Consider the following 19,413-nt stretch of genomic DNA (forward strand, 5'->3'; position numbering starts at 1 on the left):
CAATTGTTATTCTAATGACTCTGCATGTATGAACTATACTTGAAAACAACTATTGGGTAAATATTATTATTATACCCTTTCACAGATGAGAAAACTTAGGCACCGAGTGCTGAGGAAGACTCCTCCAACAAAAGAATAGCACAGTTAGAATCTAAACGAAGACAGGATCTGAACTTTCTCAAACCCCAGCATTTTGGCAAGAAAGAGAAGGTATGTAGACAGGAGCAGATGTGCAAAGAAACACAACAAATGGTAACAATGGGCTTTTGAAAGCCTGCTCTTTATTGTTTTCCCTAAACATGACTGTCTTTCCCTAACCTAATAATGTAATTAATGTTACTGAAAATGAAGCAAGCAGCATACACACAGAAAGAAGAGCTAGCTCTGATCTGGAGAGGGAGAGGCCCTCAGTTCTTACACTTACTTGGTTCCCATCATGCTGCCCCTTTTCCAAGAGCCCCTTTAACTTTTCCTCTCCTACATGTGAATGCAAGACTCTCTCCAAGAACAGTGCAAACGGGTAGCACTCATCTGCTTATCTAAGGCCTGACTACTTGAATCCACTCAGAAACATGACAGAAGATATGACAAGCGACTTCTGTTAAGATGACAGCCAAGAAAACCATGAGCAGGTCTACTGTGTAATGCATAAGGAGGAATCAAACTGATAGCAACTAGCAACCCTGCCAGGTGTCCCTTTAATGCTGTGACACTCTCTCAATTCCATCATCCCTTTCTTTCAGTCAACTTCTGTCCTCACTTCATTTACTGCTCACAACTGGAACTTCCACTCCTTTATTCAATGGAGCTCTAAGAGTGCTGCCAAATGTGTTGCCAAATTCTAAAGCCGTGTTTCAGTCTTCATCCTCCAGGGTTCTCTCTGCAACCTTTCTTTTCTTGCACCCTCTCTGGAGAGGGGATCCTTTTCTGACAGCATCTTCGTGGCTTCCTGTCTTTTGTTCACTCTTCCTAAGAGGAGGCACTCTTTCAGCTTTGACTACACGCACTCCTCTCTCTTCATGTCTCATCTCTCTGCAGTCCCAGCCACCGCACCCTACACTGATTTGCAGACAGCGGTCAGGTGTCATTCTCTCATTCTTCTAAACTCTAAGTTCTCTTCTACCTACTGAATATTTCCACTCAGCCTGCTCTTCTGTCTACAAACAAAACTATATAGCCAACCTTTCTAGTTGGTCCCCAAACTGTTTCTAATCCTACAAATGAGTTTCCTGTTCTCCACGTCCCAAGGCTATAAAACTTGGCAGTCATTTCTTAAGTTCTCTTTCCTTCTCATCTCCCACTACTAAACCTTCTTGAATCTATAGCTATAATATCAATTCCCTTTTCATTCTCCCTGCTTCTATTTTCATCACCAGTAACCTCTGCTAATGTGGCAGTCTCTCTCTCTGCTCCTTCCGGCCGATGTGCATTGCTCCAGAGGACAGCCTCCAAGTAAAAGCACATAACACACTGTTCCATACCCATCCCTCCATTCAGAACCAACCAAACCCACTGTCATCAAGTAGAATCCAACTCATAATGACCCTGCCAGCCAGAGAACTACCCCAGAAGGTTTCAAAGGCAAAATTATTTTTTTTTCATTTTCTACTAGTTTATAATACATTGTTTTTAAGAATAAATTCTTTCCATTTCCCTCACCCCGCCCCCATCAAATTGTACAACCCCATGATTAATCCCATCTCCTCCTGTAATACTCATCCCTGTGCTTCTACCCTCTCCCACCGCTCTTGGATCTTTATATTCATTCTACAGTAATGGTTTTATATAATATTTATCCTTGTGGGACTGAGTTAGTTCACTCAGCATAATGCTCTCCAGTCCCTCCCAAGTTAGGTAATAATTTACAAAATCATTGCTCCTGTGTGCTGCATAGTATTCCATTGTGTGAATGTACCATAATTTCTCAATCCATTCGTTTGTGGTTGGACATTTGGGTTGTTTTCATGGTGAATAATGCTGCTATTATCATTGACGTACAAATCTCAGTTTGTGCCTCAGTTCTCATTTGCTCAGGGTATACTCCAAGGAGTAGAATACCTGGGTCATGGGATTTCTATATTCAGCTTTTTGAGGAAGTGACAAAACTGCTAAGGCAATAATTCTTAATAGGAGACGCCCATCGTCCTCAGGCACAGAAGTGGTCCAAGTTCCAGCACTTCCAGCAGAGCTCAATCGCCTGAGGCACACTCACTCACTTACTCACTCATTTACTGCTGTAGAGTAGAAACCAACTCAAAGCTGACCCTCCTGTGGGTTTCTGAAGCCATAAATCACAAGGCAGAAAACTGCCCATCCTTCTGCCTTGCAGCTGCTGGCAAACTGGAGTCACCACGCAGCCTGTGTGTTCTTTGGGTTTGCAGCTCAACGCTCCATGGTCTAAGCCACCAGAGCTCCCTCCCTTGCTGAGAAAAATAACTCAATTCAAAATGCCTTGTCCTCAAGTTGGAACTACTGAAAGACAATAGTTACAGGTGAAAATGGCCCCACTCCTTGAAAGCAGAGAATATCGGGCATCGTTCACAAGCACGCTCACGTTTAGTTATTGTTCTCTCCTCAAAGACATTCACTGAAACTACATTATAATGCTCACATGTCTGAGCATTATCTTGAATGTGATCTGGTTTTGTTTTGCCTTCTTGACCCATATCTTTTTTTCCCCTTTTTGGTAACACAATGCATTTTTCTAAGGGTGGCGGTGTTTAATGTTTTAACACTGGATAGGAAAAAAGAACTAGTAAGTAAATTTCCCCCTCTAAAGAATGGAGCTAACCCTCCAGTGGGTTTTCCGAGGCAGTAAATCACTCAGGAGGGAATGGCCCATCTATCTTCCACAGAGTAGCTGGTGAATTTGCAACCACCTGTCTTTGGCTTGGCAATACAATCCCTGTCCACCAGGCCTCCAGCACTACACAGGAAACCCTCTGGTATAGTTAGTTCTACTCTCATTTATAGGGGCATGGAGTCAGAAGTGACTCAAGGACATACAAAAACAATCCCACTTTCTTTTTGTGTTTTGTCCTTCCTCTATACTTGGTACCAGCCATCAAGACATCAGGAAATGTACTGTACTGGCAAAGGTTGCAGTCAGGGACCTCTCCCAATTCTTGAGGAGCAATGATGCTAGTTTCAGAAGGTGCACGTAATTCAGCCCATGGTCTCTTCAATCACTTACTATGCTGCTGAGTGCTTGACAATGAACAAGGATGACTGAAGAAGAGCTGATGCCTTTGAGCTGTTAGAGAAGAGTACTGAATACCCCACGGACTGCCAAAAGAACAAACAGGTATGTCTTGGAGAAGATGAACCCAGAGTATTCCTTGGAAGCAAAGATCATGAAGCTTCATATCACATAATTTAAGCAGAAGAGGTTAGTCTTTGGAGAGAGCCATCATGCCTGGAAAGGTAGAGAGTCAGCAAAAGGGAGGAAGACCCTCAACCAGGTGGATTGGCATGGTGACTGCAGCAATTGCTTTAAGCGTGTCAGAGATTGTGAGGAAGGCACAGGATAGGATGAGGCTCAGACTTGTTTTTCTTAGAGTTACTATAAGTCACATTCAACTCGATGGCACATAATAACTAGCTGATGACTTATCTCCAAAGGTCATCATCTCCCTTCTTCAAGGGTGGACATGTGACTTACATCAACCCAATGAAATACAGCCACACGGTGAACAAAGATATTGGTCCAGGATTGAATATGTCATTTAATAAGGGCTAAGTGGGTGAGAGGAACTTTTCCAAGAGTGGTAAACATATGCTAAAGATTTACGTTTTGGCCCACATATTTCCCGGCTCTTGTGGGCTGCTGCCTCCAGCGCCGCCTCTGGTCCGCTGCGTATCTCCTGCCACCATGCCTGGAGGTTTGCTTCTTGGCGACGAGGCCCCCAACTTTGAGGCCAATACCACCATCGGCCGCATCCATTTCCACGATTATCTTGGAAACTCATGGGGCATTCTTTTCTCTCACCCTCGAGATTTTACTCCAGTTTGCACCACGGAGCTTGGCAGAGCTGCAAAGCTAGCACCAGAATTTGCCAAGAGGAATGTTAAATTGATTGCCCTTTCAATAGATAGTGTTGAAGACCATCTTGCCTGGAGTAAGGATATCAACGCGTACAATTGCGAGGAGCCCACTGAAAAATTACCTTTTCCCATCATTGATGACAAGAATCGGGACCTTGCCATCCTCTTGAGCATGTTGGACCCAGCAGAGAAGGATGAAAAGGGCATGCCAGTGACAGCTCGTGTGGTGTTTATTTTTTGGTCCTGACAAGAAACTGAAGCTGTCTATCCTCTACCCAGCTACCACTGGAAGGAATTTTGATGAGATTCTCAGAGTAGTTATCTCTCTCCAGCTGACAGCAGAAAAGAAGGTTGCTACCCCAGTCGATTGGAAGGATGGAGATAATGTGATGGTCCTTCCAACCATCCCTGAAGAGGAAGCCAAAAAACTTTTCCCTAAAGGAGTCTTCACCAAAGAGCTCCCATCTGGCAAGAAATACCTCCGCTACACTCCCCAGCCTTGAGTCTGTGTGGTGCTGGAGCGGCTCACTTAGCGAGTGAGCCAGGGGGCGCCAGCTGCCAATCATGTGTTCCTACAGCAATTCCAGAAAACTTCCTAGTGTGATCATAGCCAAGGTCTTTAGGTGGCTCTACTACTGCTTATTAAATGAAAATGACACTCAACATTTCTTAGGATTCTTTACTCTGTGCCTTTACCAGCCTTCTGTTCCATTCAAGTATCAGAACACTGTACCTATATTGGACTTATATCTCATTGGATCTCATTGGGTTTGTGATCAACTGTTCACTGTCAGTTCATGGTAGAAAAGTCTGCCTTCATGATAGAATGACTGTCAAGTTTTTTAGCCAATTTAATCAAAAGCCTCTCCTCCATTATCCATTTTGGGGAGTAAGAGTGACGTTCAACTTCCTCTGTAAATATCTTAAGTATATATCCCAAAACTTGAGTAGCCTGAATATTCTTCAATATTTAGCATTTTTACTTTCAAAAATCCATTGCCATCAAGTCAGAAACAACTCATAGCCGACCCTCCACGAAGAGATTGCCCACCTTTCTCTCTTGGAGCCGACGGTGGATTTGAACCACCAGAGAGGCACTACCTTTGGGTTAGCAGTCCAGCTCTCTACAGAGTGTGCCACCAGAGTGCCACCACCTGCAGAACTGGAAGACAATATAGTTTCAACCCTGTACTTTCCCAGTACAGCCTGGAAGGGAAGAGCAAACTAAACATTTTTTTTATAATAAATTTTCTGTGATAAATTCTGTCAAAGTTGGGAGGCTACAGAAAAGACTCCCCTTATCTGCAAAGGAGGTTTGAGCAGTATGACGAGTGCCACGTGCCTTTCACACAGTATTTCTGTACGTTAAGAGCACCTTCTGGGAAAGGGGAAGAGATGGAAGATGTTTACTATAGAACTCTCTAGCAGTGGATGACTATTTTCTGAGTTTTGCTTTTTAGGGATCAGCAAATAAATTCCTTTCTTAAAACTGGAAAAAAGATTTACGTTTTGGAGGACTGACTTGCTGCCATGGAGAGAGGGCCTGCCTAAAAGTGAAACGAATACTGATAAATGGAGAGATGCCCAAGACCAGCACTACTTCTGGCTTTCCAGCGGGACAAGCTCATTACCACTCTTCTGAAATTACTGACTCTACATGTGTTTCAGAATTCACTACATTGAGAAAAGTAAAACATGGTATCACCAGAGGATACCATATACACCTCTATGTGGTTTAAGGATAACATCCCGGTGTCCAAACTCATCAGTATTCTGTAACAAGATAAATGAATGCCTAAATTAAATAAGATAAAGATGAGGAACAGCCTTCTACCCATCTCAGCTAGGGAAGGATTTTTCCATGAAGAACATGCAAATAAGGTAAGGTATGGTTGTAAAAAGTTTCTGTTTTCTGTTTTTAGAACTACACATTAGAGCAGTTGTAAGTGAAATCTATTTAAACCAATAAACTCTTTATTATTTAGTAGTTAGTGTTACTGAAGCAATATAACCTGGATTTTTAATCTAAAAGTAAAGAGTTTATTGGCATGCACTGTTCTTCTTTGGTATCCTTAGAGACAGAGGTAAAGGTAGAGATGCAATCCACTAAGACGAGAGAGAATGATGTGTTACTTCAGTCAAAATGATGTCTCTAAGAAGAGATAAAACACATGTATTTCAAGTCATATTTTATTAGAATAATAAATTTAAAAACTAAATGTATATAACATATAAACAGTATAATATATAATTTCTTTTTAAATAAAAGATAAAATGTCTACTTGTGATCATGCTGTCATCATGAGTCTACAAAAGAGGGGATGACCCTCAATGAAATGGTCTGACCTACTGTCTGTGCCATGGGCCAGAGCAGGGCAGAGGCTGTGAGGATGGCGCAGGACAAAGCAAGGCCCAAATCCGTATGTTAGGGTTGCTATGACTTTTGCAGGCCCTGGCACCTGTCCATCAGTATTCATTTTCACCAGCCAGGTTTAAAGTTTCAAGGAAGAACCATGCCTGTAGATATCAGAAGCTCAGGAAAAATCTAGAACCTTTCTACAACTCAAATACCCTTCCCTGCCCTGAGATTCTGCTGAAGTCAGAATTCCCTCTTTCAGCCAAAGACTCAGACTCAGACACAGCTGGAAGCTTTACCAGGACCCTACACTACTTCCCTGGCTACAAGCCCTTGAAAGATAGTGATAGGCAAATTTAGCTGCCTTTGAACTAAGAAAATTTAGGTTTTTCATTGCAAACAGGCCCTCAACATTCTTCATGGCATATACAGGTCTACGGAGTTAAAGCAAAACTGTTGCCATGAGGACAAGCACGCCAAAGGGCTTTCACAGTAAAGGATTCTTTAATTCCAGTAAAAGAGTCTTTAATCTCTCACCAACTTCCTTTGTGATAAGACACATAGGACACATTTGAGAGTGGTCAGCTGAGAGGAGCACTTGGTTTAAAGAGCTGCTCTGTACAAATCCAAATCATCCCACAGGGACCAGGCTGGGACTTCTAAATCAACTTACTTTTCTATTTACAAACTTGGAAAAGTATCAGGAAGCGCAGTCCACTGTCATCAGACTAGCGAACCACCAACCCTTGAGTTGCCAGTTAAGTTCTTAAGCATCATTTGGACTAAGGAGCAGTATTGTGATCCAGGGTCCATGGTGCCACATGTCTGCTGCTAGAGAGAACTGGGCAGGCCTGTGTGTGCCATAGCCCCTATTCCAAATGCCACCCACAGGCAGCCAGCACCCGTTCCCTCCTCCTCACCCATTTCAAGCATCTCTCAATTACTCACAGGTCAAAACCTTCTGTGTAGAATGCAAGGCCCTCAGTTCTTCCAGCTAAAGAAACTCTTCCTAGAGATTTGGAAAATGTACCTCTAACTTTCCCTATGACATTTAATTCAGAACTAAACAAAATAAAAAATTTGAACCTTTATGCAACAATTTTTTTTGTAAAGGGTGAACTGGGGAGGTAGGGAGGAAAATATGCAACAATGAATGAATGAAAATCCACCTTTTCGATACACTTTTGTTAAAATCACAAAAAAAAATCTGAACTTGATTTAGCAAAATCTAGCAAGGTATTCTGAGAACAAGGAAAGATGTCTTCTAAAATAAATAGTCTCCAAAAAGATTTCTTCTCACTCCCCCACTTCAAGTTTATCTCCTAATATTTAATGTTCTACAGCAGGATCAACATGGGAGGCGAGCGCTGCTTGGGAAATTAGTTATAATTAGTTTTGCATTCAACATACAACTATTTTAAGTTGTTAGCTAAGATGAGGAAAACATTTCTCCAGTCTTTTGGCTCAACTAGCTCAGTTATCAAAGATCACTTTCCTTATCTTCCTATTTTACATTATAGCATTTTAAAACTGTGTGTCTCCCATATCTAAATAAAACGTGACTCAGCCTCCTGGAGACTTGAATCCAACAAACCTTCCTCTGTAAGTCTAACTATGTGATAAGTGATGCAGTGAGCTCACTGTATTATTTGGAGATTCATCATGTTACAGATGAAGGAACCAGGGCTCTGCTCAAGTTCAGTTATTACATAGATTGGAATGCTTGCAATAAGGGTTCCAGGTTAAATATTCCCCCAGTATTGCTTGCAACCAGCTGTATCCTTCTGGCATCTTGTTTAAATCTTCTTAAACAAGATAACTTCCATGGTCAAACACTGTATAGTCTGGGAAGGGATTTCTGCTACCCGGGAGACAGACTCAAGGATCAGCAACCGACAGAAAGATGAATACAGCTATTACATATTACTCTCTTTACAGGAGACCTTTTTACTTTCTTCTAGATTGCAAAAGATGTAATGCAAACACAAATTCACAACTGTCAGTCGGTCAGGTCTTGCACCTTTCTGTCATTCCTATCCTCTAACCGAGGAACTCTGGTGGGTAAGAAGTTGCAATGCCAGGCCAAAGGCATTATTCAGTTTTAATCTACCAACTGCTCCACAGGAAAAAGATAGGCAGTATCCTCCTGTGTGATTTACAGCTTCTCAAAACCTGCTGGAGGCTCAGCTATGAGCAGGTTCTGACTTGAAAGCAATGAGACAGTGTTCTAACCAAGAGACAGATAGCATGAAGGGTCAGAAGACAGGATTAGTGAGAAGGGCTCTCTGTGTGAGTCAAACAGCATGCACAGTGTTATTCACCAGTGCAAGAACACAGAAACAGCCCAAATGTCCAACCACAACCAAATGGATTGAGAAGTTATGGCACATTCACACAATGGAATACTATGTAGCATGCAGGAGCAACAATTTCGAAAAACACTATGTAACTTGGGAAAGACTCTAGAGCATCATGCAGGGTGAGCTAACTCAGTCTCATAAGGGTAAACACTTAATAAAACCATAATTGTAGAAATAAAAGGACAACTAGCAAAACATCGATAGGGACACAAGGATGGATGGAAGCAGAGTAATGAGGATGAGTAGTGGCGAAACCACCAGGTTGCATAATTTGGTGGGCAGAAGAAGCAGGTGAAGGTCCCAGCAGGGACCTGAAAAGATTGGGTAATGACAGGCAAGGTCCAACGGTGATTAATTTTATAAAACACAATGCATGGGAATGATTGTATGAAATAAAATGTGAATGAAGAATAGTGTGAAACACAATGAAACACAAACTACTATAAAATAAAATTTAAAAAAAACACAACAAACAGTATGTACATTATTACAGAGAAGCTGGCCAAAGAACATTAAAAGTGTATATAGTTAAGGAGCTCTGGTGGCCTAGTGGCAAGAAGCTGCACTGCAATCCCAGAGGTGGTTCGAAACCAACAGATGTTCTGCTGGAGGAGGGGCAATCTCCTGCACCAGTCAGATCCGATTTGACAGTACACACAAAAAATAAAAAATTTTAAAAGTGCATATAGTCAGTGCTAACAGGTGAAAGAGACAAGAGACAAACCACAAAAATGGCACTAATTAATATAACAACCACTCATCATTATGGTTAGGTATCTATCATTTGTAAATTTCAAGACATAACTGTTTCCAAAGCAAACACTTTGTGAGACCCAAACATAATATATTTATAACCAGAGGCAAAACCAAAACTAAACAAAAAGATAAACCTCTTCATGGTTCCTTCCTAGGAAATAAAGCCTGACTTGATTACTTGCTTCTTGCATTATTCTGAACATTTCATGGCATGCACAGAAAAGGCACACCTATACTTACTTTTCTGTAAAAATCTGCAGGTCAGAAACTTCATCTATAGTGACAGTCAAGTGCTAAGATGATATACAAAACATTGTGTCACTATACTAAGTAGATGGTCAAAGTGGTCTCTTTCATGTGAAAATCTGCCTCAAATTCTGTACATCTCATAAACACTGGCAGGGTATTATAATGACTTCAGAAATAACACAAGGTCTCCGTTTCCACTGGTGACATATGAGGTGGGACACCCACCACCACCCCCACCCACCACCAAAAGAGTGAAAACAGTCTTTGGAGCCACAACACTTGCAAATTAGTTTCCAGACTTAGTTGGTTTATTGATGGAAAGAAAAGAATAACAAAAGGATGTCTAAAGTGTTAAAAGGTCAGAGCAATAAAAGGATGAATGAGAAATACATTTGGCCCTTACAGTGCAATGATATTGCAGGTGTGAACTGAATTTACCACCCTCAATACTTAAAATAGGGTTACACTCCTTTGATCTATAGAGGAAATGAGCCACCAACTCAGAATTCAGGGAAAAGGGAACTTTTTTTTTTTCAATACTCCCATTTCAAACAAGTAGGGAAGGATTTCCTAAAAAGCTAGATCCACTGGGCAGTGAGCCTGGACCAAAGAATCCCACCTCTGACTCAGAGCCTTGCCACTGTCCTGCTGTATGTGAAGCAAAAGCCACAAATTAAGGTTAGTTTGAGGAACAAGAAAGGGAATCAAGTAAGCTCAAGAACTTATTCCTCCAAATATGTCTGGCACTGGTCCAACTTCAAGATCACAACAACCTCAGGTTTAGAGAGACTGATGCCCCCGGCTCAAGTGATGCACTGAGGTTAGGGGCTCAGATCCACTAGGTATTTTTCCTCCTTAAGGATTTATACAGCCTTAAAAACCCTCTAAGCTATAGGTTAGCTGTTATTTGGAATCTATCCTATGACAATGGGAAAGGTTTAGTTTCTGACTCCTAACAAGCCATTAGGAGCTTAAAGGTAAGGAGTTGTGCTGACAACCCAAAGCCACGTGGTTTGAATTCACCACCAGCTCTGCGGTATGATTTACTGCCTCTGAAAACCCGCTAGAGGGTCCGCTATGAGCGGGTTTCCCACTTGGCCATCCACAACACAACAAGCAGCCATTAGAAAATACTCCTTCGGCTGACGGCAAGCACTCCCGTAAACTCCCGTAATAAAGAAAATCTTTACCCTTACTTCTTTCCTTGGGGAAGAAAATACTGACAATGGCCACTGCCCTCTTCTTAACTGTTCACAGACCTGGCTCCTCTAGATCATGCCCGCCTTCCCTCCCTCTGTGCTGGGGAAAAGCGCTCCTGTCGCCTCAACCCTCACCAGTAACACCGCCACCTTGGCAGATACAGCCTTAGCAACTCTGCTCCCTCTCTGGGTGCCTCGTCTGCTGGATGGGCAGAGGAGGGCTTGGAGAGGTGGGAGGTTCCCGCGCTTCTCGGGAACCGGGGCTACTAGACTCGAGTTTCTGGTTGTAGAGCGCAACAACATCTAATCAGAACGCAACAGAGCTCTCCAGCTCCAGCGGCACCCGGCGGCTCCTTCCTCTCCCTGCACCCGGCAGGGCGCGCGCAGAGTGCGCACACGGCGGTCCCGGGGGAGCGCATGCTGCGAGGACACCCAGCCACCATCCTCACCTCCCACTCCAGCGGGGCTTTGCTCCAGTCTAGCCAGCTCCAGCTTGGCCAGCGTGGAAGGGACGTAACGGAGGCATGTAAGAGTGGGGGTCACTTCCTGAGCCCCCTTGCACAGTCCACTGCACATTCCATTTCTGGAGGAGTGAAGGGGTGCCGAATTCAGGGAGAGATGAAAAATGTCCACGGGTACCTCCAACTTGCTCTGCTTCCAATGACTGCCCTAGCATCATTTCTATCTATTGGCATTTCCCACTCCAAAAAGGCAGCTCTCTGGAGAGCCCTCGAATGGCACCCCACAAAAATGTGCGTCCTCAACTGGCGGGCACTCGGACCCACACGTCCCTGCTAGGACTTGCTGTCCCGTCACTGTCCGTTCCCCCCCCCCGCGCCCTGCCCCCGCCAACAGCAGGAGCTCAGAAGTCTCCCACCTCTTGCTAACTACCCCCTTCCGAAATCCCCATCCACATGAGTGTGTTGCTTGGTAGGCGAGGAAGCTGGGGGTCTCACCCCTAAATCTGCGCTGAGGCCAGATCGGACACTACTGGCCTCCCCGCCAGCTCCAGTCCCCGCGGTTCTATTGCCCAAGAACACGAAACTTCTTGCTGGGCTAAATTCAGGAGGAAAGGAGAATGTTTCCAGCCTAGCCCTGGTGCCCCAGAGCCCCCCAAGTCCGGTGGGCTCACTCCTGGATCCCTAAAAAGAACTTATCCGTCAGCCCCTCTCGTCACGGCCACCCGCAGAGACTTTTCCTCCGGATTCTGGTGCTCCTGGTCTTTGCAGGCCAAAAGGTCCCAGGTCGAGTCTGGGACAATTAAGGGGCAGGCACAACGCCAATTTATTTCTATATTGCTCGCCACGCGGGACCCTACCTTGTCCCCGCGCGGCAAGCAATAAGCAAATAAATAAACAAAAGCCCAAACCCGGCTACTTTGGCAAGAGTGAATGTTTGTGTTTGGGTGGCAGAGAACGCGCGCGCGGCGCCCACGAGTTCGGGCAACAGCTGCAAAAGCACATCTGGAAGGGGAGGGCCCTTGGATAGGGGGCCAGAAGTGCGGGAACTTCCAGGGCCGGGGGCCGCGCCCGCCGGTCGTTACCTGTCCTATATTGATGAATCCGTACTTGCTGGCAATGCGGTTGGCCTCCGGGAAGCCGCCGGCGATCTTGACCGCCCAGTGGTTGGTGTAAACGCGCGTCCGGCAAAGGGGAAGCAGGCAGCCCCCAAGCAGCGCCAGCACGCACAGCAGGTCCCGCCGGACCGGGCCGCCGCCGCGGCTTCCCCAGCCCATGGCCCCGGCGCCTCGCCGCCTCCCGGGCTCGTCCCTCTCCGCTCGCTCCGCGCACTCAGCCGCGCGCACAACTAACTTCTCCGGCCTGGGCCGCCCAAGCGCGCAGCCCCCGGCCGCGGCGGCTCACAGACTCGGGCTAGCAGCGGGCGGCGGCGAGCTGAGAGCCGCAGCGAGCCTCGCGCTGGCCCCTAGACCATCCCCGGGGCTGCGGGACCGGTGCTCTGCGCTCCGCGGCCGGCGAGGCGGGCGGAGTGCGCTCCTCGGCTCGTGCGCAGGGGCCGCCGAATGGGGCGGGCGCCCTCCCGCAGTTGGAGCTCGCCGCTCGGCTGGGGCACTCGAGGATTCGCCCTCGCTCCTCCCCAGGCCCCGGAGCGCGGCGGAGGCGGCCGATGGGGGCGGTGCGAGCCGACCGGGCACCCCCTCTGCTCGCCAAGGCTGGAGCGCGCGCTCACTAGCTCCCGGAGCTCCCTCCGGCTCCGAGCGGCGCGCTGGGAGTGTGAGCGGCAATGGCAGCAGCGCCTGCTCTGCATAAATGACTCCCCCCGCCCCCTCGACACCCCTCCTTTCCCACCTCCCTCCTCCTCCTCCTCCCTCCGCCTTCTTCCCTCCTCCCTCCTCCGCCCGCCCGAGCGCGGCCCAGCCAGGCGCCTGCCGGGTCCTAGCGCCGCACTCTCCTCAGCACTTCACCTCTGGAGTCTTGGGCCGCCCAGAGAGATTTTCAGTAGAGCCTTCGGGTTGTGACTTCACCTCCTTCTCTTCCCTGAGGCTAAATTGGTAGTAATTTACCTTCTTGTCCAAGAAGACCCAAAGATTCACACGCTGAGGCTAAGGGCTTAGAGATCCATTCATCCTTGCTCTGAACGTCTTTAAACAACAAGTATTTGAGAGGTCACTTGCATGTCAATTGCCAAACAAATAACCGGAGATTTTCACTTCATTAATTCTTTATGCTTTTCAGCAACTGTTTATTTTACACATATTGCTCGCAGAAGAAGCTACTACTTACTACGGGACCCGGCAGCGCCTCGATTCTTACACAAGCCAGCAGAGGCTGCAGAGCCGAGTGCGGCGCTCACTTTGCCCCCGCGCCACGGGAGTCACATTCCAGGCGTGGAAGCCCGGGAAGATGCGCCAAGATGTGTGGTATCAGAGGGCATGGAGATCCCGGGCCAGGGCAGGAACGTGTTGACTGTTGTGCAGCGAATCTGATGAGGGCTTTTTTCTTCTCCAGCTTGGGAGACGTTTTTCAACTTTTCCAAACACAGCCCTGGAACAGTGAAAGACTTGAATATAAAAAAGACCACAGAAGGAAGTTCAGATAAAATATGGAGCCGCGCCGCCAGCCTTGCTGTTACTTGGAGAAGGGACCTACCCTTGGAGCTCAGACCTACCCTCATGCTAGCGTTTGTTGTTGTTGTTATTTAATGTGTTTGTTTTTAACAAATAAAATAAAGGTGATTACATCTTGTGTAAAGAAAAATCTCCTATGAAATAATTCAGCTTTGCTTTGAAGTGACTATTTCCTTAGTTGGCCCTTCCCCCTTTATTCCTGCCTCTCCCTACCATTGCTACTCTTCCTCCACTTTAAATGTATTTGAGAGTCATGAACCCATCACACCTCAAGCTTTAGGTGATGGCTTCCTTATCTAGCCAGGCTCTCACTTGTCTTTTCACGAAAACTGAAACATATATGCACATTCAAAACTACTTTGGCACCTTAAAGGCAGCGTTTGATGGCATTTTACAAACTGAATAAGGTATGCTATTAATACTTCACCTCCAAACCCACACAATATTACCCCCATAGTATTGATGACACGGAAGATCAGAAGAATACAATCACTTAGAGAAGGATATTCTCCTTCCTTCTTTTTCCTTCACATAACTAGTTTTCAATATCCTAATTCTGAGCAACCAAAGGGCACCAGGCTCTCTCTTCTAAACACCAAAACTAAGGGCAAAGCCTTCGCAGTGTTGGTGGAATCCACACGGAGGCTGAGTAGACACCTGTTGAGTAGATGTGAATGGTGATGATGACGGTGGTGGTGGTGATTACTCGGAAAAGTGCTTGGACTTCTGAGTTTTGGCACCATCTTTATGCTGGCTGTTCTGTTTTGTATATAACACTTCTTCACCTCCTGTCTTAGTTATTCAGTGCTGCTGTAACAGAAATACCACGATTTAACAAACAGAAGTTTTCTTTCAGTTCAGGGAACTTGCTGTTGTGCACCATGGGGTGGGAACCCACCTATAGGTGATCCTTCAGTGAGTTTTCCAAGGCAGGAAATTGCTTAAGAGGAGATTGCCTATCTTTCTCCCGCTGACCAGTTGGTGGATTACAACTCTTTACCTGTGGGTTGTTTGACAATGAGGCAGATTCAGGGCACCCACTTTGGAAGAAGTCTTTCTTTTTCTTAGGTGGTGGTGGTGGTGTTAACTACGGACTCATAGAAGCCTTATGGACAAAAGGCCTGAACCCTGTTTGATAACTCACATCAGTTTTCTTTGGACTCTAGAGGAGATTCCTTGTCTCAGCTCTGGCTCTTGAACAATCTTCCTGTGCTTGGCATCACTTCTTGCATCTGTCTTCACTAGCTTCCATTTACTCTCTTTCAGAGTCAAAAGATAGTAACTCAAAACATGTTGTTGTTATGTCACAACTGATTCTTCAGCAGGTTTTCAAAGGCTCTAACTCTCAGGTAAGCAGGTTGTCTGTCTTCCTCCCACACAGAGCAGCTTGCAGATTTAGATTGCCTTTCTTTGGGTTGATAGCATTCAACTAACTCTATATCCACTAGGCCACCAGCTAATCCTGCATCATTAACATAACAAAGGCAACCCATTCCCTTTGATTCCCCTTCATCTAACCAAAGCAAAAGGTTGAGATTAACAACACATATTTTGGGTAACAAAATACAATCTACTGTGCATCCACTGTGGAAGGCGGTATGGCGCTTTCTCAGTAAGTTGCAAATAGAGATACCATTTGACCCAGAAATTCCACTACTGGGAATATACCCAAAAGAGACCATAACTGACACCCAAGCAGATATATGCACACCCATGTTTATTGCGGCTTTGTTCACAATAGCAAGGAGTTGGAAACAACCTAAGTGCCCATCAACAAACAAAAAAAAAGAGAAGCTGTGGTATATTCACACAATGGGATACTATGCTGCATTGAAAAACAAGGAACTCATGCAATATTATTCAAAATGGGTGACTCTGGAGGACATTATGCTAAGTGAAGTATCTCAGTCACAAAAGGACAAATACTGCATGGTGCCATTGTTGTAAAACAGGATTCACCGTGGGGTTGGGGGGGAGACTGAGAAAGATGGGTTCAATAACGTATACTGCATTGAAACAGATGAGAGAGAAAACTGTTTAAAAGGGATATGTGACTAGGTATTTTTGTCATGACAGGAGTCTAGAGCAAAGGCTAGATGGTGGTGTGGACCTGGGGGAGGGTTTGTAAAACAATGAAAGAATTTTTCTTTTACTTTTCCAAGAGTGTACTAGCGGGGTAGGGCTGGGAGGGGAGAAAAGTGCAACAATGAATGAATGGAAATCCAAAGTCTCTGTAAATTTTTACTGAAATTAATAATAAATTTAAAAAATAAAATAAATTACAATCTACAAATTTTCCTAACTTTGGAGTTAAATGTAGAAATTTACAAAAAAAAAATTGATTGTTGCTATGTGCCCCAAATCAAGTGTGACTCGTTGTGATCCTATGAACAACAAATCTGAACCCTGTCCTACCCTGTGCTGTCCTTACTGTCGCTGATACACCCAAGCCCATGGCTGCAGTCACTGTGTCAATCCACAGGATCAAAGGTCTGGTCTTCCTCTTATTTTCTTAGCTCTCTGTAAATTGCCATCCTGACAGTTTGCATTTATAAAGAGGACATTAGCTTATTACTCCCCTAAAAGCTGATGGATTTCAGATGTAATGTACACATAAAATCTTAAAATACATGAAGGGACCAGTCAGTCATCTTTCTAGAATTGTGAGCATATATGTGCATGCTAGAGGAGAGGAAGGGCCCCTGTGCCTCTCCAAGGCTGTACCAACATGGTCTTGCTGATGACTGCTCAGGGCTGCTTCCAAGTCCAGAAGGCAGCATGGCCTGGGGGTTTTCTCTGGGAATCCTGAGCAGCTATTGTTTGGGGCTGAGAAGACAGCGAAAATGCCTCTCTGAACAGTGTCACCTCAGGCTCTGATTTCTGGATGCCTTAAAGAGGAATCACAGCATCAAGTCTCCAGTGCTATTCAGTGACATTTTTCCTCTGTGACATCTTTCTCTTTTCCTTTCCATGCACACTTTTTATTTCTGTGAGTGCTACTTGGCACACAGATGCCATTCATGGCACTGAGCATGAGGAAGAATTGGAAAGTGAGGTAGGAAGTGGGGAAACCACTTTTCTCCTCTGTAAACCAATCACTGGGCCAGCAGTTAGCTTTCTCAAAGGGCATATTCTTCCTTTTGGATGAATATGCAGTTGAAAGGGAAAACCTACTGTTTATTTTTTTAAAAGGGATTTAGAACTCCATTCATCTGTCAAATCTAACATGAATGTAAATTCATATTCATTTTGTCTATTGCCTTTAGAGTTATTTTCCTCTTCAGTTGTGAGTACATTCTCACACTGTGATTTCTAAACCTGAAGATAGAGGGGGCGGGGAAACCTTTCTTGTCTGAAATCCAGGTTCTAGCAAACCCAGCTTCCACTTTGGGTTCTACATTAGTGAACTCAGTAACTTCAATGGTAAGAACTTGCTGGCCAAAAACAAAAGTTTCAGATAAAAATCAATAACTGCAGCAAAGAGCATCGTACTTCCTGACTTCAGTCTACTGGTTGTCACTCTTGGCCCTATTGATAATTCCTCACTAGGAAAAGGGACCTGATAATAGTAGTGAAAAACTATCACTGGACCACACCTCATACCATCCACAGAAAACAGCTCAAAGTGGATCAAGGACCTCAAAGTAAAACCAAGGACTATAAACTTCATCAGAGAAAAGCTTAGGCGAACTCTAAAAGCCCTAATTCACAACATGAACAGTCTTCCAAGCATCTTGAAAACCCTACAACCAAGAGACAATAAAATAGATGAATGGGACCTTCTAAGAATCAAATCCATATGCACATCAAAAAACTTCTTCAATGGGGTGAAAAAGGAAACCCGCAGAATGTTGTTGTTGTTGTTGTTTAATGCCGTTGAGTCATAGACAACTCATAGCGACCCTATGAACGAACAGCCTGAGCACTGTTCGTACATAGAGTTTCCAGAGGCAAGCCATTTTGGAAGTGGATGCCGCTCCTGCTTCCAGGCTTGATTTAGTCGGGAAGCTCCAGCCAACACTGTCCACCATGGGCGCCCATTACCATGATTGGCACATCACTGTCACAGGCTTCAGCATCACAACAACCACGAGTTACCTCTGTACAACAACGCACAGACCAGTGCTATACCACCTAGAAGGTTTTAGATACTAGCTAAAAAGATGTTGCTTTGAACCCTCCCACAGTTCAGCCACATGCTAGAGCCGAGTGTTAGAGTCACTGTGTCCATTTTGTTGAGGGTCTTCATCTCTTTCCTCTGACCCTCCACCTCTCCCAGCATAATGTCTTTCTCCAAGGACTGGCCCCTCCTGATGCCCAATATAAAGTTCCTCTTTTGGCTTTCTCTGTGGAATTAGCAAAATGCGTGCTGGCTAAATGCATGTGTGTGTTTTAAAATATAAACTATGCTTTAGTCTATTTGTTCAAATAACCACATATAAAAATTCCAAAACACTCAAACGCTTGCTGCAGAAGGTTAGCAGCCTTCAATATGGATTGAAGCTCATGATTAAGAAAACAAAGATTCTCACCACTGGGCCAATTGGCACCATCATGACAGATGGTGAAGAGATTGACATTGTTCACAGCTTCATTTTGCTTGGCTCTACAACACTCTTGGTACCAGCAGATAGGAAATTAAAAGATGAATTGCACTGGGAAAGTCTGCTGTCAGAGATCTCTCCAAAGTACTGAAGAGCAATGATGTCAGTCCGGACACCAAGGTACACCTGATATAGGCCATGGTCTTTGCAATCACTTGTTATGCATCATAGAGCTGGATAATGACTAGGGATAACATAAGGAGAGTCGATGCCTCTGAGCTTTGATATTGGAGAAGAGTATTGGGCTGCTAAGAAAATGAACAAGTTCATCCTGGAGAGGGTTAAACCAGACTGCTCCTCGGAGGCAAAGATTCTGAAGCTTCATCTGACACATTTTGGACAGGTTGCAAGGTGGGATCAGTCCTTGGAGAGGGACGTCATCCTTGGGAGGGTGGAGGGACAGCGCATGAGAGGAAGAACTTCTATGAGATGGATCGATTTAGTGACTGGGGTAATGGGGGTAGGAATGTTAGAGACAATAAGATTGGCAAGGGGTAGAGCAGGGTCTAGGGTTGTTGTACATAGGGTCGCTATGAGTTGCAGGCAACTTGATGGCACATAACAACAACCTGCACCATTACTTTGAAGAATATTGTATTCTTACATGGTATTCATATGTATTAATATTATATGAATATATTCACATTCATTCAGATTAATATCTTCACATATAAGAAATATCTTGACCTTCTCTCCCAGTGTTCCAAAAGCCGAATTGTTTTCAAACTCTTCCTGTATATTAGTCAGATTGACTTCATAC

The 19,413-nt window shown here is 44.8% G+C and overlaps 1 protein-coding gene and 1 pseudogene across 1 annotated transcript in view; one reads left to right on the forward strand and one right to left on the reverse strand.

Moving 5' to 3' along the window:
* Nucleotides 1–13,233, reverse strand: part of PCSK5 (proprotein convertase subtilisin/kexin type 5) — a 413,061-nt gene extending 399,828 nt beyond the window's left edge. The window contains exon 1 of the mRNA XM_006891991.1: nt 12,508–13,233. Within this exon, the coding sequence (XP_006892053.1) occupies nt 12,508–12,699 (192 nt within the window). The 5' untranslated portion in view covers nt 12,700–13,233. The remainder of the gene's footprint in view (nt 1–12,507) is intronic.
* Nucleotides 3,872–4,547, forward strand: LOC102874605 (annotated as a pseudogene).
* Nucleotides 13,234–19,413: the final 6,180 nt, after the last annotated feature.

Source organism: Elephantulus edwardii, unplaced genomic scaffold (genome assembly GCF_000299155.1).
Source record: "Elephantulus edwardii isolate Elephantulus edwardi_28Jun2011 unplaced genomic scaffold, EleEdw1.0 scaffold00108, whole genome shotgun sequence".
NCBI classification, from domain to species: domain Eukaryota; kingdom Metazoa; phylum Chordata; class Mammalia; order Macroscelidea; family Macroscelididae; genus Elephantulus; species Elephantulus edwardii.